Source organism: Myotis yumanensis, unplaced genomic scaffold (genome assembly GCF_028538775.1).
Source record: "Myotis yumanensis isolate MYYU_CA2020_CCGP unplaced genomic scaffold, mMyoYum1.0.hap1 SCAF_4, whole genome shotgun sequence".
NCBI lineage: Eukaryota > Metazoa > Chordata > Mammalia > Chiroptera > Vespertilionidae > Myotis > Myotis yumanensis.
In genome coordinates, this window is record NW_027223755.1 from 104,277,735 (window position 1) to 104,291,996 (window position 14,262).

Consider the following 14,262-nt stretch of genomic DNA (forward strand, 5'->3'; position numbering starts at 1 on the left):
ACAGGGGCTCGAGGTTTCTTATTTCCTTAAACCTTTAATTTTAAGATAACTGTGGACTCACACGCAGGGGAAAGAGATAATACGGAGATCCCCGTACGCTCAGCTGCGCGCAGGTGACACCTTACAGAACTGAGGTGGCGGCCACGGCCAGGACCTCGTGCAGCTCGCCCCGCTGTCCTGCTCTCACTCGCGTGAGGCCTTTAGTTCTGTGCAGTTTTATCACACGCACAGCTTGTGTCTCCACCCCCGCAGGCAAGATGCCAAGTGGTCTGTCCTCACGGGGATCCCTCTCTGTGTTGCCTTTTATAGCCACACCGCCCTCCCTTCCTGCCTGCCCTCACTTACCCCGCAGTGTCCTGCGCTCCCTCTCCAGTGCTGCCATTTCGAGAACGTTACACACTGAAATGGTACATACATGGAGTCAGGCAGAGCGTCCCCTTGGATTGGCCGCTTTCGCTCCCAGGCGTGGACTGTGTTCTGTGTCGGGGATGCTCCTTCTGGGTGGGCCGTGACCCTGGGGAGTGTGCCTCTGGCTGAAGACACCTCCAGGAGCCGAGGCCAGTGAGGGACGTGAGCGGGCAGCTCGTGGCCTGGGTGCCAGCAGCATGGAGAAGGCTGTTAGTCCGCATCGCTTTATTCTCTCGGCCCCACCCTGGGCTGAGGAAGATCCTGCCACAACCCTGTTCAAAGACCCTCCAATCTGCTCATTGCCCAGAGGAGGGGCCCCTGACCTGGAGTCCTCCCTGGGCTCAGGGATCTGTGGACCCCTAAAGTGGAAGGCAAAGCTAAAGGTCCGCGCTTGTCTAGAAAGAGGGGTTGGAGTTTGCACCCATGTTCAGACGGGCCTGTGGTCCCAGGACATTAAGGACAGAGGGCGAGGCTGAGCGTGGGGGCTCTGGGCCGGAGCGCCTTGCTCACATCCAGGCTGCCACCTGCAGCCAGGCCAGTCGCTAGCACCGCTCTGTGCCTTGGTTCCTCCTCTGAAAATGGGGGAATAATAGCACCCACTTCCTGGGGCTGTTTTGAGTGTTGAATGAATTAATATGACTGAAATGTGTAGAGAGAGCCCTAGCTGGTTTGGCTCAGTGGATAGAGCACTGGCCTGCAAACTGAAGGGTCGTGGGTTCGATTCTGGTCAAGGGCAGGTACCTCGGTTGCAGGCTTGACCCCGTCCCTGGTTGGGATGCTGTGGGAGGCAACCAATCGATGTGTCTCACATCGATGTTTCTCTCTGTCTCTCCCCCTCCCTTCTACTCTCTCTAAAAATCAATGGAAAAATACCTGCGAGTGAGGATTAACAACAGAAAAATACCACATTGTGTAGAGCAGTGGTTCTCAGCCTTCTGGCCCTTTAAATACAGCTCCTCATGCTGTGACCCAACCATAAAATTATTTTCGTTGCTACTTCATAACTGTAATGTTGCTACTGTTATGAATCGTCATGTAAATATCTGATATGCAGGATGGTCTTAGGCAACCCCTGTGAAAGGGTCATTCGACCGCCAAAGGGGTCGCGACCCACAGGTTGAGAACCGCTGGTGCAGAGGCATGTGGTACATATCGCATGTTAAGTGAATGATGAGGCTGCAGGATATAGGAGGGCGGAGCCTTTAGGCACAGGCCCGCCCTCTGGGGCTTGGGGCCCTCTCGGTGCCAGTTGTCATCCTCAACAAGCTTCAGGTCGGCGGCGTTTCTTCCAGAGGGAAGCACAGGTGTGTGTGGGCACCGTCCCCTCCCTTGTCCTGGCTCTCATATCTCTATTAATACGGCGTTAGTTGGTGTTTTTGTTTGTTTAAGTTGCTGCTTCACCTCTGGCTTATGGGGGTTTGTAGACAGTACAGATCCTCGGCTTTTTCTGCTGCTCAGTCAGCCCTCCTGGTCCTGTGCGTGGGCAGCCGATGTTTGAAATTGACAAGCAGGATGGCCAGCTCTTTCTGGCTCATTTCATTCATCTCGTTGGGTTCGGCCTGCGCTTCTGGGAGGAGACGTTGAAGGCGTTGATACATTGGAAGGTGCCTTGGGCCTGGAAGCCAACAGACCTGGGTCCTGGCTCTAGCTCTGCCCTCTCATTAGCGGTGGGACCTGATGGGCAAGTTATTTGACCTCTGGCCTCGGTTCCTTGGGTGGAAAGTGGGCATCACAGCCCATCTCGCAGGGTCTCGGGCAGATCCCGTAAGGTCATGCTTCTGCTGCATGTCTCTCCAGGGACTTTACTCAGCCCGTGCTGTGTGCCCGACACCGATGCCGGCACTGGGGCCGGCAGTGAACGAGGCCACCGCAGCCCTCGGTGTGGACGGCGCACGCTGGAAAGAACGGTCTCTCTCCCACACGCTCCTTGCCCTTCGCTCCTGTGGGGACAGGCCAGTTCCTCCCCGGCGCCCTAAGCTCTGGCCTGTCTGAGCCTCTGCAGGTTTGTGACTTCGGGGCAGGAACCCCGAGAGCCCCGTCCTTTCCTCTCGGGGCAGAGCTGCAGGAAGCGCGTGGCCTTGCTCGGTCCCGCTCCGGGCGATGCTAACTCTGACCACGTGGTGAAGGTGGTGTCTTCCAGGCTTCTGTGTGTAAAGTTATGCACAATTATATATATACTAGAAGCCCGATGCCCGAAATTTGTGTGTGGGGGCGGGGCAGGGAGTCCCTCAGCCCAGCCTGCGCCCGCTCGCAATCCGGGACCCCTCACTCCTAACTGCCTGCCTGCTCGCTCCTTACCACTTGGCTCGCTGCTCCTTAGTGCTGCTGTGGAGGTGGGAGAGGCTCCTGCCACCACTGCTGCGCTCGCCAGCCGTGAGCCCGGCTTCTGGCTGAGTGGCGCTCTGGCTGTGGGAACACACTGACAACCAGGGGGTAGCTCCTGCATTGAGTGTCTGCCCCCTGGTGGTCAGTGCACTTCATAGTGACTGGTCAATCGGTTGTTCCGCTGTAACGGTCGCTGGGCTTTTATTATATATATAAATTATATAAAATGATAATGTTAGTTATTCTGACTCATTAACTAGTAAATAACTAACACGAGGTTGGTGGGGAGCTAGAGGCTGCCGTGGTGATGAGAGCTGCCCCTGCTCCCCGACTTGTGACCTGTCACTGCAGACTCCTGCACCCCTGTTCTAACTCCCGGGGCTACAGCTGGTTTATATAATGTCACTGTGATGCTTCCGTTGTGCCCAGGTGGGCCAGTGGGCACCGTCCGAGCTGACCCCTGCCCTTCACCGTGTCCCCAGCATTCCTGAGCTCTTCCTTCCTGGCACAGTGACAGTCCAGGCGGGCACCTCCCTGCCCCTGGAGCCATAATTTCCCTAAGGGGCGCTGGTTCCTTTCAAAGCAGAGTAGGATTTAGAAGCCATGACCTGGGCGCCGGACGCATGGTGATCCTATGCCCAGCTGGGTCCTGGCGGATGAGGGCGCTGTGGAGGCCACTAGCAAAATGGAAGTAGGGTCAGCAGATTGGATTGCGTCGTGCGTCCGTGTAATTTCCTGACTTTGCTGGTTGCGTTGTGGCTATGCAGGGTATGTCCTTGTTTCCCTGAAATCTACCCTGGAGTATTGAGGGGCAGTTTATTCCTGTGAATAAATAAATAAGAGAGAGAGGCTGAGGGAGGGAAATGAATGGAAAGGACGGGAGAGGAGAGGGTGGGGTGGGCCTGAGTGGGGTGTGCTGCAGGAGCAGCGGGAGTGGAGGCCAGCAGGTGGCAGGAGCCAGGTGCACAGCTGCTGGGCTGGGGGAGGGAGGCGGCCGCTGGCAGAGCCTTCATGGGGGATGAAACCCCCGGAGCTTGGCTCAGGGGCTGGAGCTTCTGCTGTGGCTCCAGCCCCCACCGTGCTCCCGACACAGGAGAGAGCGTTAGGGCCGCCTCCTCTGTGCAGGGCACCTGCGAGCGTCATCCGTCACTCCCGGTGCAGGTAGAGCGGCCGGAGCCCAGAGACAGTGACTGAGCAGCACATCGCTACCAAGTGGCAGGAGGAGGCCTGGCAGCCGCCTCTCTGGACATGACCCCAAGATAGAGACCCCCGGGAACGCGGGTGGGCGCTGTCAGCACTGCCCGGATACAGCCCAGGACAGTGCTTTGTAGGGGGCGTTCGGCATGAGGTGCCGGGAGTGCCGGGGGTGATGTTCCATGGTCCGATGGGATTCTGCTTCTGAGCATCGTCCTCAGGAAACCACTGGCGACCTTCCTCCACCCCCCCTGTGCCAGGTGGCTCGAGGCCTCCGTGTGTCAGCTCCCGTGGTCCCCGCAGCGCCCAGTGCCATGGAGACTGAGGTCGGAGGGCTCACAGGAGCGCATGGCGAGCAGGTGCAGGACTTAAGGAGATGATCGGAGAAACGTGTGGTGAGGTCCCCGGGGACGGGCAGACACCACCCAGTGCAGGACAAAGTAGCAGAGGAAGTTAGGCTCAGCCCAGTGCCAGGCACACCGCACCGGGGGCCACCCTGACCTGAGGCTCTGCATCTGGACGTTGTGGCGTGGATGGATGTTAATGGTGCAGTGAGTTTAAGATGCAAGTTTTCATGTGTAGACGGTGCTGCTATTTTGGTAACTGAATTTCACATTTACCTCCCTGTGTCCATAGCAGCAAAGAGAGACTCGGTCCTCACCTGTGAGTGGGGTGTTGCTGGGCTTGTGATCTGGGGGATTCGAACTGTGTTTTCTCTTTGGGTGTCTGTACCTTCTAGTCTTTATTCCCCAGTGACGTCTTGTGGGATGTCGTTAACACATGAGGGTGGTCCATGCTTTCACTGCTATAACCCTCTGTGGGGCTAGAAGTCGGGGAGGGGTATTGTGCTGTGTGAGGAGCAGGCACAAAGCCTCGGGGCGTGTAAGGGACTCCTAGCTCGAGCGTGTGGGTGCAGCCGTCTGGCTGGCCTGACCTCGTGGGCTCGCTCATGCCCCTGAGGTCAGCGCGGGTCAGCTGCCAGCCCTGTGGAGGTGGAGGTCACCACAGGGCTGGGCAGCCGCCTGTCGCCAGTGCGGAGGGAGACTACTGGGACTGGCCTGTCACCGTCCTCCAACAGGCGAGGCCAGGCACGTTCTCCAGGCAGTGGTTGTGCAAAGCAGGCCTGTGCCTGCCTCACTCTGGCTAATATTCTGCTGGCCAAAGCCAGTCACATGGCGAGGCCAGAGTCCAAATGCAGGGAGAACGCCCTGCCCAGAGCGGTGGGGGTGGGGGCACTGCAAGGTTACACGGACACAAGAGTGAAGAATTGAGGCCATTAATGTAGTCAGACTAACACATCCGACAGCATCATTTTTAGTGGCTGCCCAATACTTCGTTGCATGGGTAAACCATCATTTATTTAACCAACTCTGTAAGTTTGGACAGTCGGGTTAGAATTTCCAAACTATTTCAAGGAATTGTAAGTCCTTCGGAGGATTAATTGGGGGTTTGACACACACACACACACACACACACACACAAATGAAGGTTGGGTAAATAAATTTGGTAAGTGTTGAGTTAAGTGAAGAAAAGTAAGTTTCCTTGTTGCAGGACTTATCAGAACCTTTACGTGCACATGTGCATTGTGAACTTCCAAAAGCCTGAGGGTGCTCAAACTTAGGGATTTTTTTCCAAGAAGCATCTCTCGGGACAGGTGTTCCTGGCTCTCACGCGGGGCTTTGTGCACCTGGGTTGGGTTTCATGATATGAACAGATCTCTGATGAACAGGGAGGATTCACTGTTGCCGAGACACAAATGGCCAGGGTGGGGGGCGGTCGTGTCTGGAGTAAGGTGAGTTCTGAAGGCTGCACGCGGGATGATTGGGGGGGTGGGGACCACGAGTCAGCACTCACCTGGCTCACCTTCTCTCAGCAGGTGCCTTAGGACCTCCCGATGGGGTGGCTTGGCTCTGGGCTCACGTTCCCTGTGAGCTGCCTGATCCTGGTGTGGGCGGCAGGCTCTGGTAAGTCACCACCTCTCATTCATTCATTCATTCATTCAGCAAACATGTATGGACTGTCTACCTGCCAGGCTCACTCACTGAACAAAACAAAGATCCCTGGCCTTAGAGATGACGCTGTAGTGGGAGGAGACAGCCAATGACAGATGGCCCTAATTATAAGCTAATTCTAGGATTGTCAGAGGTGGTGGGAAAAGACGATATAGGGCAGAGCAGGGAGGACTGGGACAGCGGGGCAAGTGGAGGATTGCAATTTAAAACACGTGCTCAGGGACGTCCTCCTGAGTGACAGGCGCTCAAGCAAAGACTTGAAGGAGGGGGAGCGTGCAGATACCTGTGGGAGGACCTCAGTGGAGGCCGGAGCCCAGAGTCTGCTGCCTGGAGAGCTGGAGGGACCAGAGGAGGCTGGGGTGGGACCGGGAGGCAGGTGGCCAAGTCAGGAAGGACCTGGCAGGGTTTGAGCACAGGAGCGACATGACCTGTGACACTAAAAGGGATCCCTTTGTCTGTAAGCAGGAGGGTGGAGGCCGGGAGGCCAGGGGGAGGCCGGGTGGCGTGGCCCAGCAGAGGAGATGGAGGGTACTGGCTTCTGGACCCTTCTGGGAGAGAGATTTGAAGAGAGATTGGAATGCGGGGCGGGAGCAGGGTCGGGAGCAGGGTCGGGGTGACACTGAGAGCTCTGACCTGAGCAGGCAGGAAGGGCACGGTGTCATTTCTGAGATGCAGAGGGATCTGGGCTTTGGGGAGCGGGGAATCGGATGCGGAGAGTCTGCGATGTTGACTAGATACCCCCGACTCTCCTTAACACGGGAAGCCCTCTATCCAGAGAACCAGTGCAAGTGGAGGACCGCGGGGATGGGCCGGTGCGGCCACTGGAGTGTGATGCCTGCCCGCCAGGGCTGGGCGGTCTAGAGCTGGGTGATGGCGCTCGGACGGTCGGCAACCCCGATGTGCATAGGGACTCCCAGAAGTCCGAGGGGACTCAAGCTCAGGCCGTGGGATGTTTTTCAAGACGCATCTCTTGGGACAGGTGTTGCCTGGCTCTCACTCCGGGCTTTTGAAATCTGCCGGGTTCAAAGCCAGCTCTGCCGCTGACCGGCTGGATGAAGCACCCCGCCCTCTCATCCCGCCCTTCGATATTGGCCAAACCCAACAAGGAGCCAGAGGCCAAGGGCACCTGGGGGACAGACCGTGGGGATCAGCCTCCTGAGCTCAGTGGGGTGGGGTGGGGGGGCGGGAGCGGCGCAGGGACAACCACCTCCGCACGCCACGCGCTGCAGGGCAGGTGCTGCTGGCGGGTCGCCCTCCTCACACCGCCACGTGTTTCCCTTTAATTTGGCCAAAAGCAAATAAGTGAGCTGCAGCACGTAAAGGTCATTGGGGTGTCCCCTCAGTGGGCCCGCACCCCAGGGCCCTTCCTCAGCTTCAGGATCGCCTCAGTGCAGCAGGAGGCTCTGTGGAGACAGCACATGAGCGGTCCCGGGCTGGTGGTTCCCTTGCTTTGTGCTGGGCCCCTTGGTCCTGTTCGGGCTGGTTTCCGACCTTCCCGGTGGCCCATGGCCCTCTTGCTTGTTGGGCTGCGGCTGCTCAGAGCGCTCCTGTGTCTCCCCAGGGAGTGTTCAGGTCCAGGATGGGCCCACCTGCTTCTCCGACTACCTCAGCACCTCCACCTGTGAGTGGAGGATGGGCGGCCCCACCGACTGTAGCGCCGAGCTCCGCCTCACCTACCAGCGGGATTCTGAGTAAGTCTGTGCCCAGGGAGGTGGCAGGGGTGAGGGCGGGCGGGGCCGAGTGTAGGCCGGGAGGTTGGCCTGAGTTTGCCTGGTCCCGGTGGAGTGCCGGGTGTCGAATGCAGTTCCCCGCGGTTCTTCCTGGGCCCGGGGTTGGAGCTGGGGCGCCGGGGCGCAGTATGTGATACAGTGGGTGTGTCATGACGCTCCGAGCACACGTACCCAGGCCCGCGGCATGTGGATGTGGGTGGAATATTGGACCAGCGGTTCTCAAGCACCTAAGTCCCAGGACTCTAGCATGCTTAAAAGTAGCGAGGACCGCAAAAGCGTTTGTGCAGTTGGCCTATAGCGATCGCTCTGTACCCTGTTAGGAATTACACCAGGACATTTAAACACAACAGCACACAAGCCACCAGAGCCATAACACCATAACAGGCCATGTGTTTCCAGAAAACTCCCCTGTACGCGTGTGAGAGAGAGCAAAGTGGCAGGTAGTTTCGTTAGAAGCACCTCTCACCGACACCAGAGGTTCCCGGACAGCCCCCTGAGTCAGGGGGAGAGGGCTGCTCCCAGCCTCGCTCCTTGTCTTCTCATGTCGATGAATTTATACAAGAGACCATGACTGCACTGTGATGAAGCCAGTTTTATTAAAGCAATGGAAGCATGCACCTTCATTGAAGAAGCGAGGCAAGCAGACCTATGCATCTGGCTTGTGAAGGGCAGACGGGCTCTCAGCTGACCTGAGAGTGAGTTAGCTGGGGGTCTGAGGCATTAGATACCCTCCTGTCTATAGGTTTCAAATTCCTCTGCTGACTCTTGTGGTGCAGATTAATTCCCAAGGTCCCTTTTTACTTTGCTGCGGCCTTTCAGAATTCATGAGAAGCACCTGGCATTATTATCTTGTTAAGCCTTGAGACTACTGGCTTTTCTGTGGTTCTCAACCTTCTGGCCCTTTTAATACAGTGCCTCATGTTGTGGTGACCCCCAACCATAAAATTATTTTCGTTGCTACTTCATAACTGTAATGTTGCTACTGTTATGAATCGTAATGTAAATATCTGATATGCAGGATGGTCTTAGGCGACCCCTGTGAAAGGGTCGTTCGACCGCCAAAGGGGTCGCGACCTACAGGTTGAGAACCGCTGGGTTAGGGAGTAAAACTGCCCTTTTCCCCTTTCTTCTCCCAACCCCCCCCCTCCGCCCCCCTTTCTGCATTCTCTCCTTAGGGGGGTGTTTAACCATTTGCTCTGGACCAGCAGAGTGTGTGGCGGGGACAGAAATGGTCTGGCTCTCAGAGCCCTGAATGCTCACTGTCTGGCCCTTTACGGAAAACGTTGGCCACCGTGGCCTAGCCCATGAGACACGGTTGGCTGTTTTGGGAGGCACGTTAGGATGACGTGCAGTGGCAGGGCATGTGCCACAGTCCCCTGTGCGTGGGAGAGGCTGCGCCCGAGGTGTGTCCCCACACACGTGCTGTTACAGAATCTTCTCTGCCACTGTGCTTCCCTTCCACGGCCTTCTGGGGTGAGCTGAGTCCTGGGAGCGAGGCTGCAGCCAGGGGCGTGTCAGAGCCCATGTGGGTGTGGTGAGGGGCTGTGGCAGCAGGGAAGGCAGTCCTAGCCCACTATCCCCACCACACACCCTGGCCGCTCTGCTTTCCAGTCCCCCGACCTGGTCCTGAGGCAGGTGACTGGGAACTGAAAGAGCATGTGGTTCCTTGAGGCATGTTCGGGACACCCATACGTGCACGACCAGCCTAACACAGCCCGTGTCTGCAGAAACCACACGTGTGTCCCTGTGAATGGAGAGAGCGCTGTGTGCCTGTGCGACATGCTGATGGTCAACATGAGCACTGGGGACATCTACCAGCTGGACCTGTGGGCAGCGAAGCAGTGGCTGTGGAGTGGCTCCTTCAAGCCCAGCGAGCATGGTGAGTGGGGCGGGGCGGGGTGGATGCTCTAAGCCCCGGCCCTGGGTGGGCCAGGCTGGCTCCAACTGGGGGAGGGGCCCAAGCAGCCTTTCCTTAAACTCGATGGGGTTCTTGCCCTGTCTGGGCCTTAGTCCTCCCCTCTTTGAAATGGGGTTGGGCTCAGCAGCACCAGGCCCCTTCAGCTCAGACATCTCAACCCCCCGAATGTGAGTGCCCTGACTGGGTGTTGAGCAGGCTGCTTGGTGGAAGGCGTGCTTGCTGCAGACCGGAAACTGAGCTGGGAACCGTCCTCCACCTCCCTCGACTGCTCAGCTGCTGCTGCTTCACACAGTCCGTGGAAGGCCGACCTTATGCCGCTGCCCGGAGCCCCTGCAGGCATTCCCCAGGAGCTGGCTGGGGGTGGTGACAGGTGTTCAAAACACCATTTAGAATAGAACATGGCGGTGGGCAGGTCTGGAGTGAGGGTGAGTGTGTGAGTGAGAGAGTGTGTGTGGGAGGGCACCTGTTTGTTTTTTGTTTTTTTTTTTTACAATAAATTTTAAAGAGAGAGGAAAGAAGAGGGAGAGAGAGATAGAAACATCCATGATGAGAGAATGATTGATCAGCTGCCTTCTGCATGCCCTATTGGGGATCAAGCCCACAACCTGGGCATGTGCCCTGATTGGGAATCGAACCAGGTCCTCCTGGTTCATAGGTCTATGCTCAACCACTGAGCCACGCCGGCTAGGCAGAGGGCCTCTGTTTGCTGGAGCGGGAGCTTAGGCGGTGACTGGGGCAGTCCAGGCAGAGGAACTGCCACTGCAGGCCCACGCTCTATCCACTGAGCCAAAACGCCTAGGGCATGATTTTTTTTTTTTTAAATATATTTTATTGATTTTTTACAGAGAGGAAGGGAGAGAGATAGAGAGTTAGAAATATCGATGAGAGAGAAACATCGATCAGCTGCCTCCTGCACACTCCCCACTGGGGATGTGCCCGCAACCCAGGTACATGCCCTTGACCGGAATCGAACCCGGGACCCCTCAGTCCGCAGGCCGACGCTCTATCCACTGAGCCAAACCGGTTTCGGCTAGGGCATGATTTTAATGCATATTATATACTTGTGATCTCACTGATATGACTGCTTAAAAAGAGCCTAAGTTTAAACACATGACTCAAAATAAAGAAAAATATGTAGTATGTAATACAACTCACAGATTCGGCCCAAAGTGTGAAGGACGAAAGTGCAAACGCTGAGGTTTGGGTTCCGTTTTGGGCTCCCTGTGGCTCCAGGTAGAAGTGGAGCGACGCTAGAATGAGTGCTAGGATGGCAGCGGTTATGCCTGTGAATCTGCGTGGTGCCTTACAAATGCGTGCGGAGGTGGTGTTGACTGAGAACCTCAGTGGCCCGGGTTCCCAGGGCCCACAAGCCCTCACCAGGCCCCGCTTCTCCCCAGTGAAACCCAGGGCCCCCGGAAACCTCACGGTTAACGCCACCGACTCCCACACGTGGCAGCTGACCTGGAGTGACCCGTATCCTCCCAATGGTAGTCTGCACGCCAAGCTCTCCTACCTGGTCAACATTTCAAATGAAGACGACCCCACGGAGGTGAGTGGGCACTGTGGGGGTTCTGCACCAGCTCCTGGGACTCGGGGAGTGGAGACCCCGCCCCAGGGTGGGGGACAGAGAGGAGCCCGGCTGACAGCAGCCCCGGGACCTGGAGTCCCGGCTTCTGTCCCCCCACCCCTTCCTGGTGCCCAGTGCGCAGAGAAGGGACGTGATTTGTGGGCCCTGCTCCTCCCGGTAAAGGAGGCTCTGGGCACAGCTGGGTGTCCCAGGGGGCCGGGAGGGACACTGAGATTTCAGGAACACTCTCAGATGACCGAGTCCTCACTCAGCATCGGCTCCCTCCTGACCCTGACTGGTCAAGGCAGGCGTCTCAGCGGAGCTGACCGGCTTAGTAACCCCCCCCCGCCACAGGAGGAGGCGCGGCCCGGACACAGAGCCTCCCCCAGGACACAGTCCAGCCATAATTTCAGGGTGTCGCTGGGTCTCACTGCGGTGATGTTCATGTGACATTCGTGGCGTCTGATACTTGCCTTCCAGGCCCAGCAGAGCCCGGTTCCTTTCTAGATGAGCCATGGACGCTTGCATAGGCAGTGCGGGTCTATCAAGTAGATACTAGCGGCCAGATGCACGGACACAAGGACAGGGTGGGGGGGGGGCACGCTATTTTAGTTGCAGGTGGGGGTCACCCTGGGCCCGGCGTCCCCCAGAACTGGGTTCCAATACCTGCCCTGCCGCTTGCCGCTGCCTGATCTCGAGCTTGCACTTATCCTCCTTGTGCCTCATCTCCTCATCGGTGACATGGGGGTAAGAGGACCACCCACAGGGCTATTGAGAGCATGGGGTGGGTGACACAGCTAAGCTCCCATGCCCAGCACAAAGGATGTTATAAACATCCTCCTCCTTTTCTCCCAACTGCCACAGCCTTGGAAACCCCCGTCGTTCCCCTCCCCCCTCCCGCCCCCACTCCATGCCCGGCCTGTAACCCCTCCGCCAGAGTGCTGAGGCCCACGCTGAGCCATGCCCCGTGTCCTGGGCCCAGGCTGGCCTCCCTCGGCGGCCAGGTGCAGGCCCAGACGTATGAAGCTCCCATGTCGGCTTCTGCTGCTCGCCTTCCTGGCACGCAGGAGCTGTGATGCCAATTTCCGTCTCTCAGGCGTGGTTCCTTCTTGGCCGTGGGCCAGGATGTGTGGTAGGAGCAGGAATGGGGCGCACACATTGCGAGGCTCGGAGCAGGTGGGGAGAGGCTTTGTCCCTCAGTCCTCCCAGGTGCTGTGCCTGTTCAGGGTATAGTCTGGGGCTGGGAGGGGGAGATAAGGGTCCAAAGACATTTACCCATTTGCTTATCACGGCTGGACCCAGGCCCCAGGAATCTCTCCGTCGCTCGGCCCTGCTTTCTTCCGCGTTGGCTCCCTTTTCAGGCAGGCTCTTCCCTATGTGGCCGACGTGCCCAGGAGCAGCTCCAGGCATAGGTCCCAAAGCCACAGAGCGCAGTGCTCTTCTGTCCAGGTGATTCTCAGTAAACGTCCTGGGACCAGTTCGATGCTCACTTGTCCGGCTTGGACCATTGGCCAATCTCTGACCCATCACAGGCTGTGGGCTGGAGAGAGGGTGCTGGGCTGTGCTCTGATCGGCCAGGGGGAGTCACATGCCCACCTCTGGAGCTGCAGGTGGGGTCAGCTCCACCCAGGCCGATGGGCTGGGAGTTAGCCGGAGGGGAGGGGGGGTGGCTCCCCAAAGCAGACTGGGGACAGGAAACAGGGCCTGGCCGGGCTCTGGCGGTGGACAGAGTTGGTCATTGTCCTGGGCTGGGGCTCATGGGCACGTGGGGGCTCAGGGCTGCCCCAGGCCTCAGAAGTCAGGTCCGGCTTCTTGTTGGTGGGCAGAGGCTGCTGAGACACCCTCCCTACGTCTCACCTGGAGGCAGAGCTGGGCTTCGAGGCCAGGACTTAAACTCCAGAGCCCGAGCTCTGCCCCTGCCCAGGATCGTCCTCTCAGACTCGGTCTCCCCGACAGTGGACTGTTTGTTAAACACCAGCCGCCACAGGCAGGCCGTCCCTCGCTCTCCAGGGTGGCCCGGAAGGGGCTGCAGCGGCCAGAGGAGGAGGGAGAGCCAAGAAGGCCAGAGGAGGAGGGAGAGCCGCGAAGGGAGGGACCGGCAGGGAGAGGAGCGCCAGGCACAGGGTTCAGGCCACCCACTCGCCGGCAGAATTTATCTTGAACGCAGATTTCATTTCATCTTATTTTTTTAAAGTTTTTTGAAAAAGTACTATTTACATGAAGTATAAAATGCAAATGGTAGAAAAGGACTTAGGATGGAAATGTGTTTCTCTTCCAACCTCAACCTCCAGTTCCTCTTCCCAGAGGTTGGCCCCGGCTCTGCCTCGGGCGGGGAGCGGGAGGGAGGCCGCTGGAGCCGGCAGAGGCCTGAGGTGTGTCCTTGCAGAGTTTACGTCTGCGCAGGCGTGATGTTCACTTATCTCCACGTCAGCCTTCCATGCTGCACATGACGTCGCCACACACTGCTTTAAACAGCACGCATCTGCTGCCCCATCGTTTCTGGGGGCCAGGAGTCTGGGCACGGCCTCGCTGCGTCCCCGGCAGCAACCACGGCGTGGCCAGGGCTGTGGTCTCGCCTGAGGCTCACAGGGAGGGTGGCTCCCAGGCTCCTGTGATGTTGGCAGCATCCGTGTGCCGTGGGTTGTTGGGCTGAGAGCCTCAGGCCCTTGCTGGCCCTTGGCAGGAGGCCACCCTCCATTCTTCCCTCATGGCCTTCTCCCAGACAGCCAGGGGGAGGGAGGGCATCCGGGGAGACAGAATGACAGTCTCACATGATGTAATCACACGCGTGCGGTCCCACACACCCATCACCTTTGCATGTCCTGTCGGTGAGAAACAAGTCACAGCCCTGCCCACACTCAAGAGGAGGGACTGCACAAGGGCAAGATACAAGGGGGATCCTGGGGCCCTCAGTCTGTTTAACACCATTTTTTTAGCACAACAGGCAGCAGACAACACATTCTAATCGTCATCTTACCTTGTTCACTTAGCTACAGATCCTGGGAGTCTTTCCAGTGGGGGCTGGGTGGGCAGGGCTGATGTTCGGGGCCATGTGACTGGGCTGGGTGGGCAGGGCTGAGATTCAGGGCCATGTGACTGGGCTAGGTG

General features: G+C 57.9%; 1 protein-coding gene across 4 annotated transcripts in view; it reads left to right on the forward strand.

Moving 5' to 3' along the window:
• The window catches only part of LOC139009252 (interleukin-4 receptor subunit alpha-like), a 42,620-nt gene that overhangs the window by 13,768 nt on the left and 14,590 nt on the right, over positions 1–14,262 (forward strand). For 3 of the 4 annotated variants that reach the window (XM_070413417.1, XM_070413414.1, XM_070413416.1), the window contains 4 exons: positions 5,801–5,891; positions 7,501–7,630; positions 9,397–9,548; positions 10,985–11,136. In XM_070413417.1, coding sequence (XP_070269518.1) covers positions 5,822–5,891; positions 7,501–7,630; positions 9,397–9,548; positions 10,985–11,136 — 504 coding nt within the window. In that variant the 5' untranslated portion in view covers positions 5,801–5,821. The remainder of the gene's footprint in view (positions 1–5,800; positions 5,892–7,500; positions 7,631–9,396; positions 9,549–10,984; positions 11,137–14,262) is intronic. The other variant, XM_070413415.1, reaches the window with a different exon arrangement.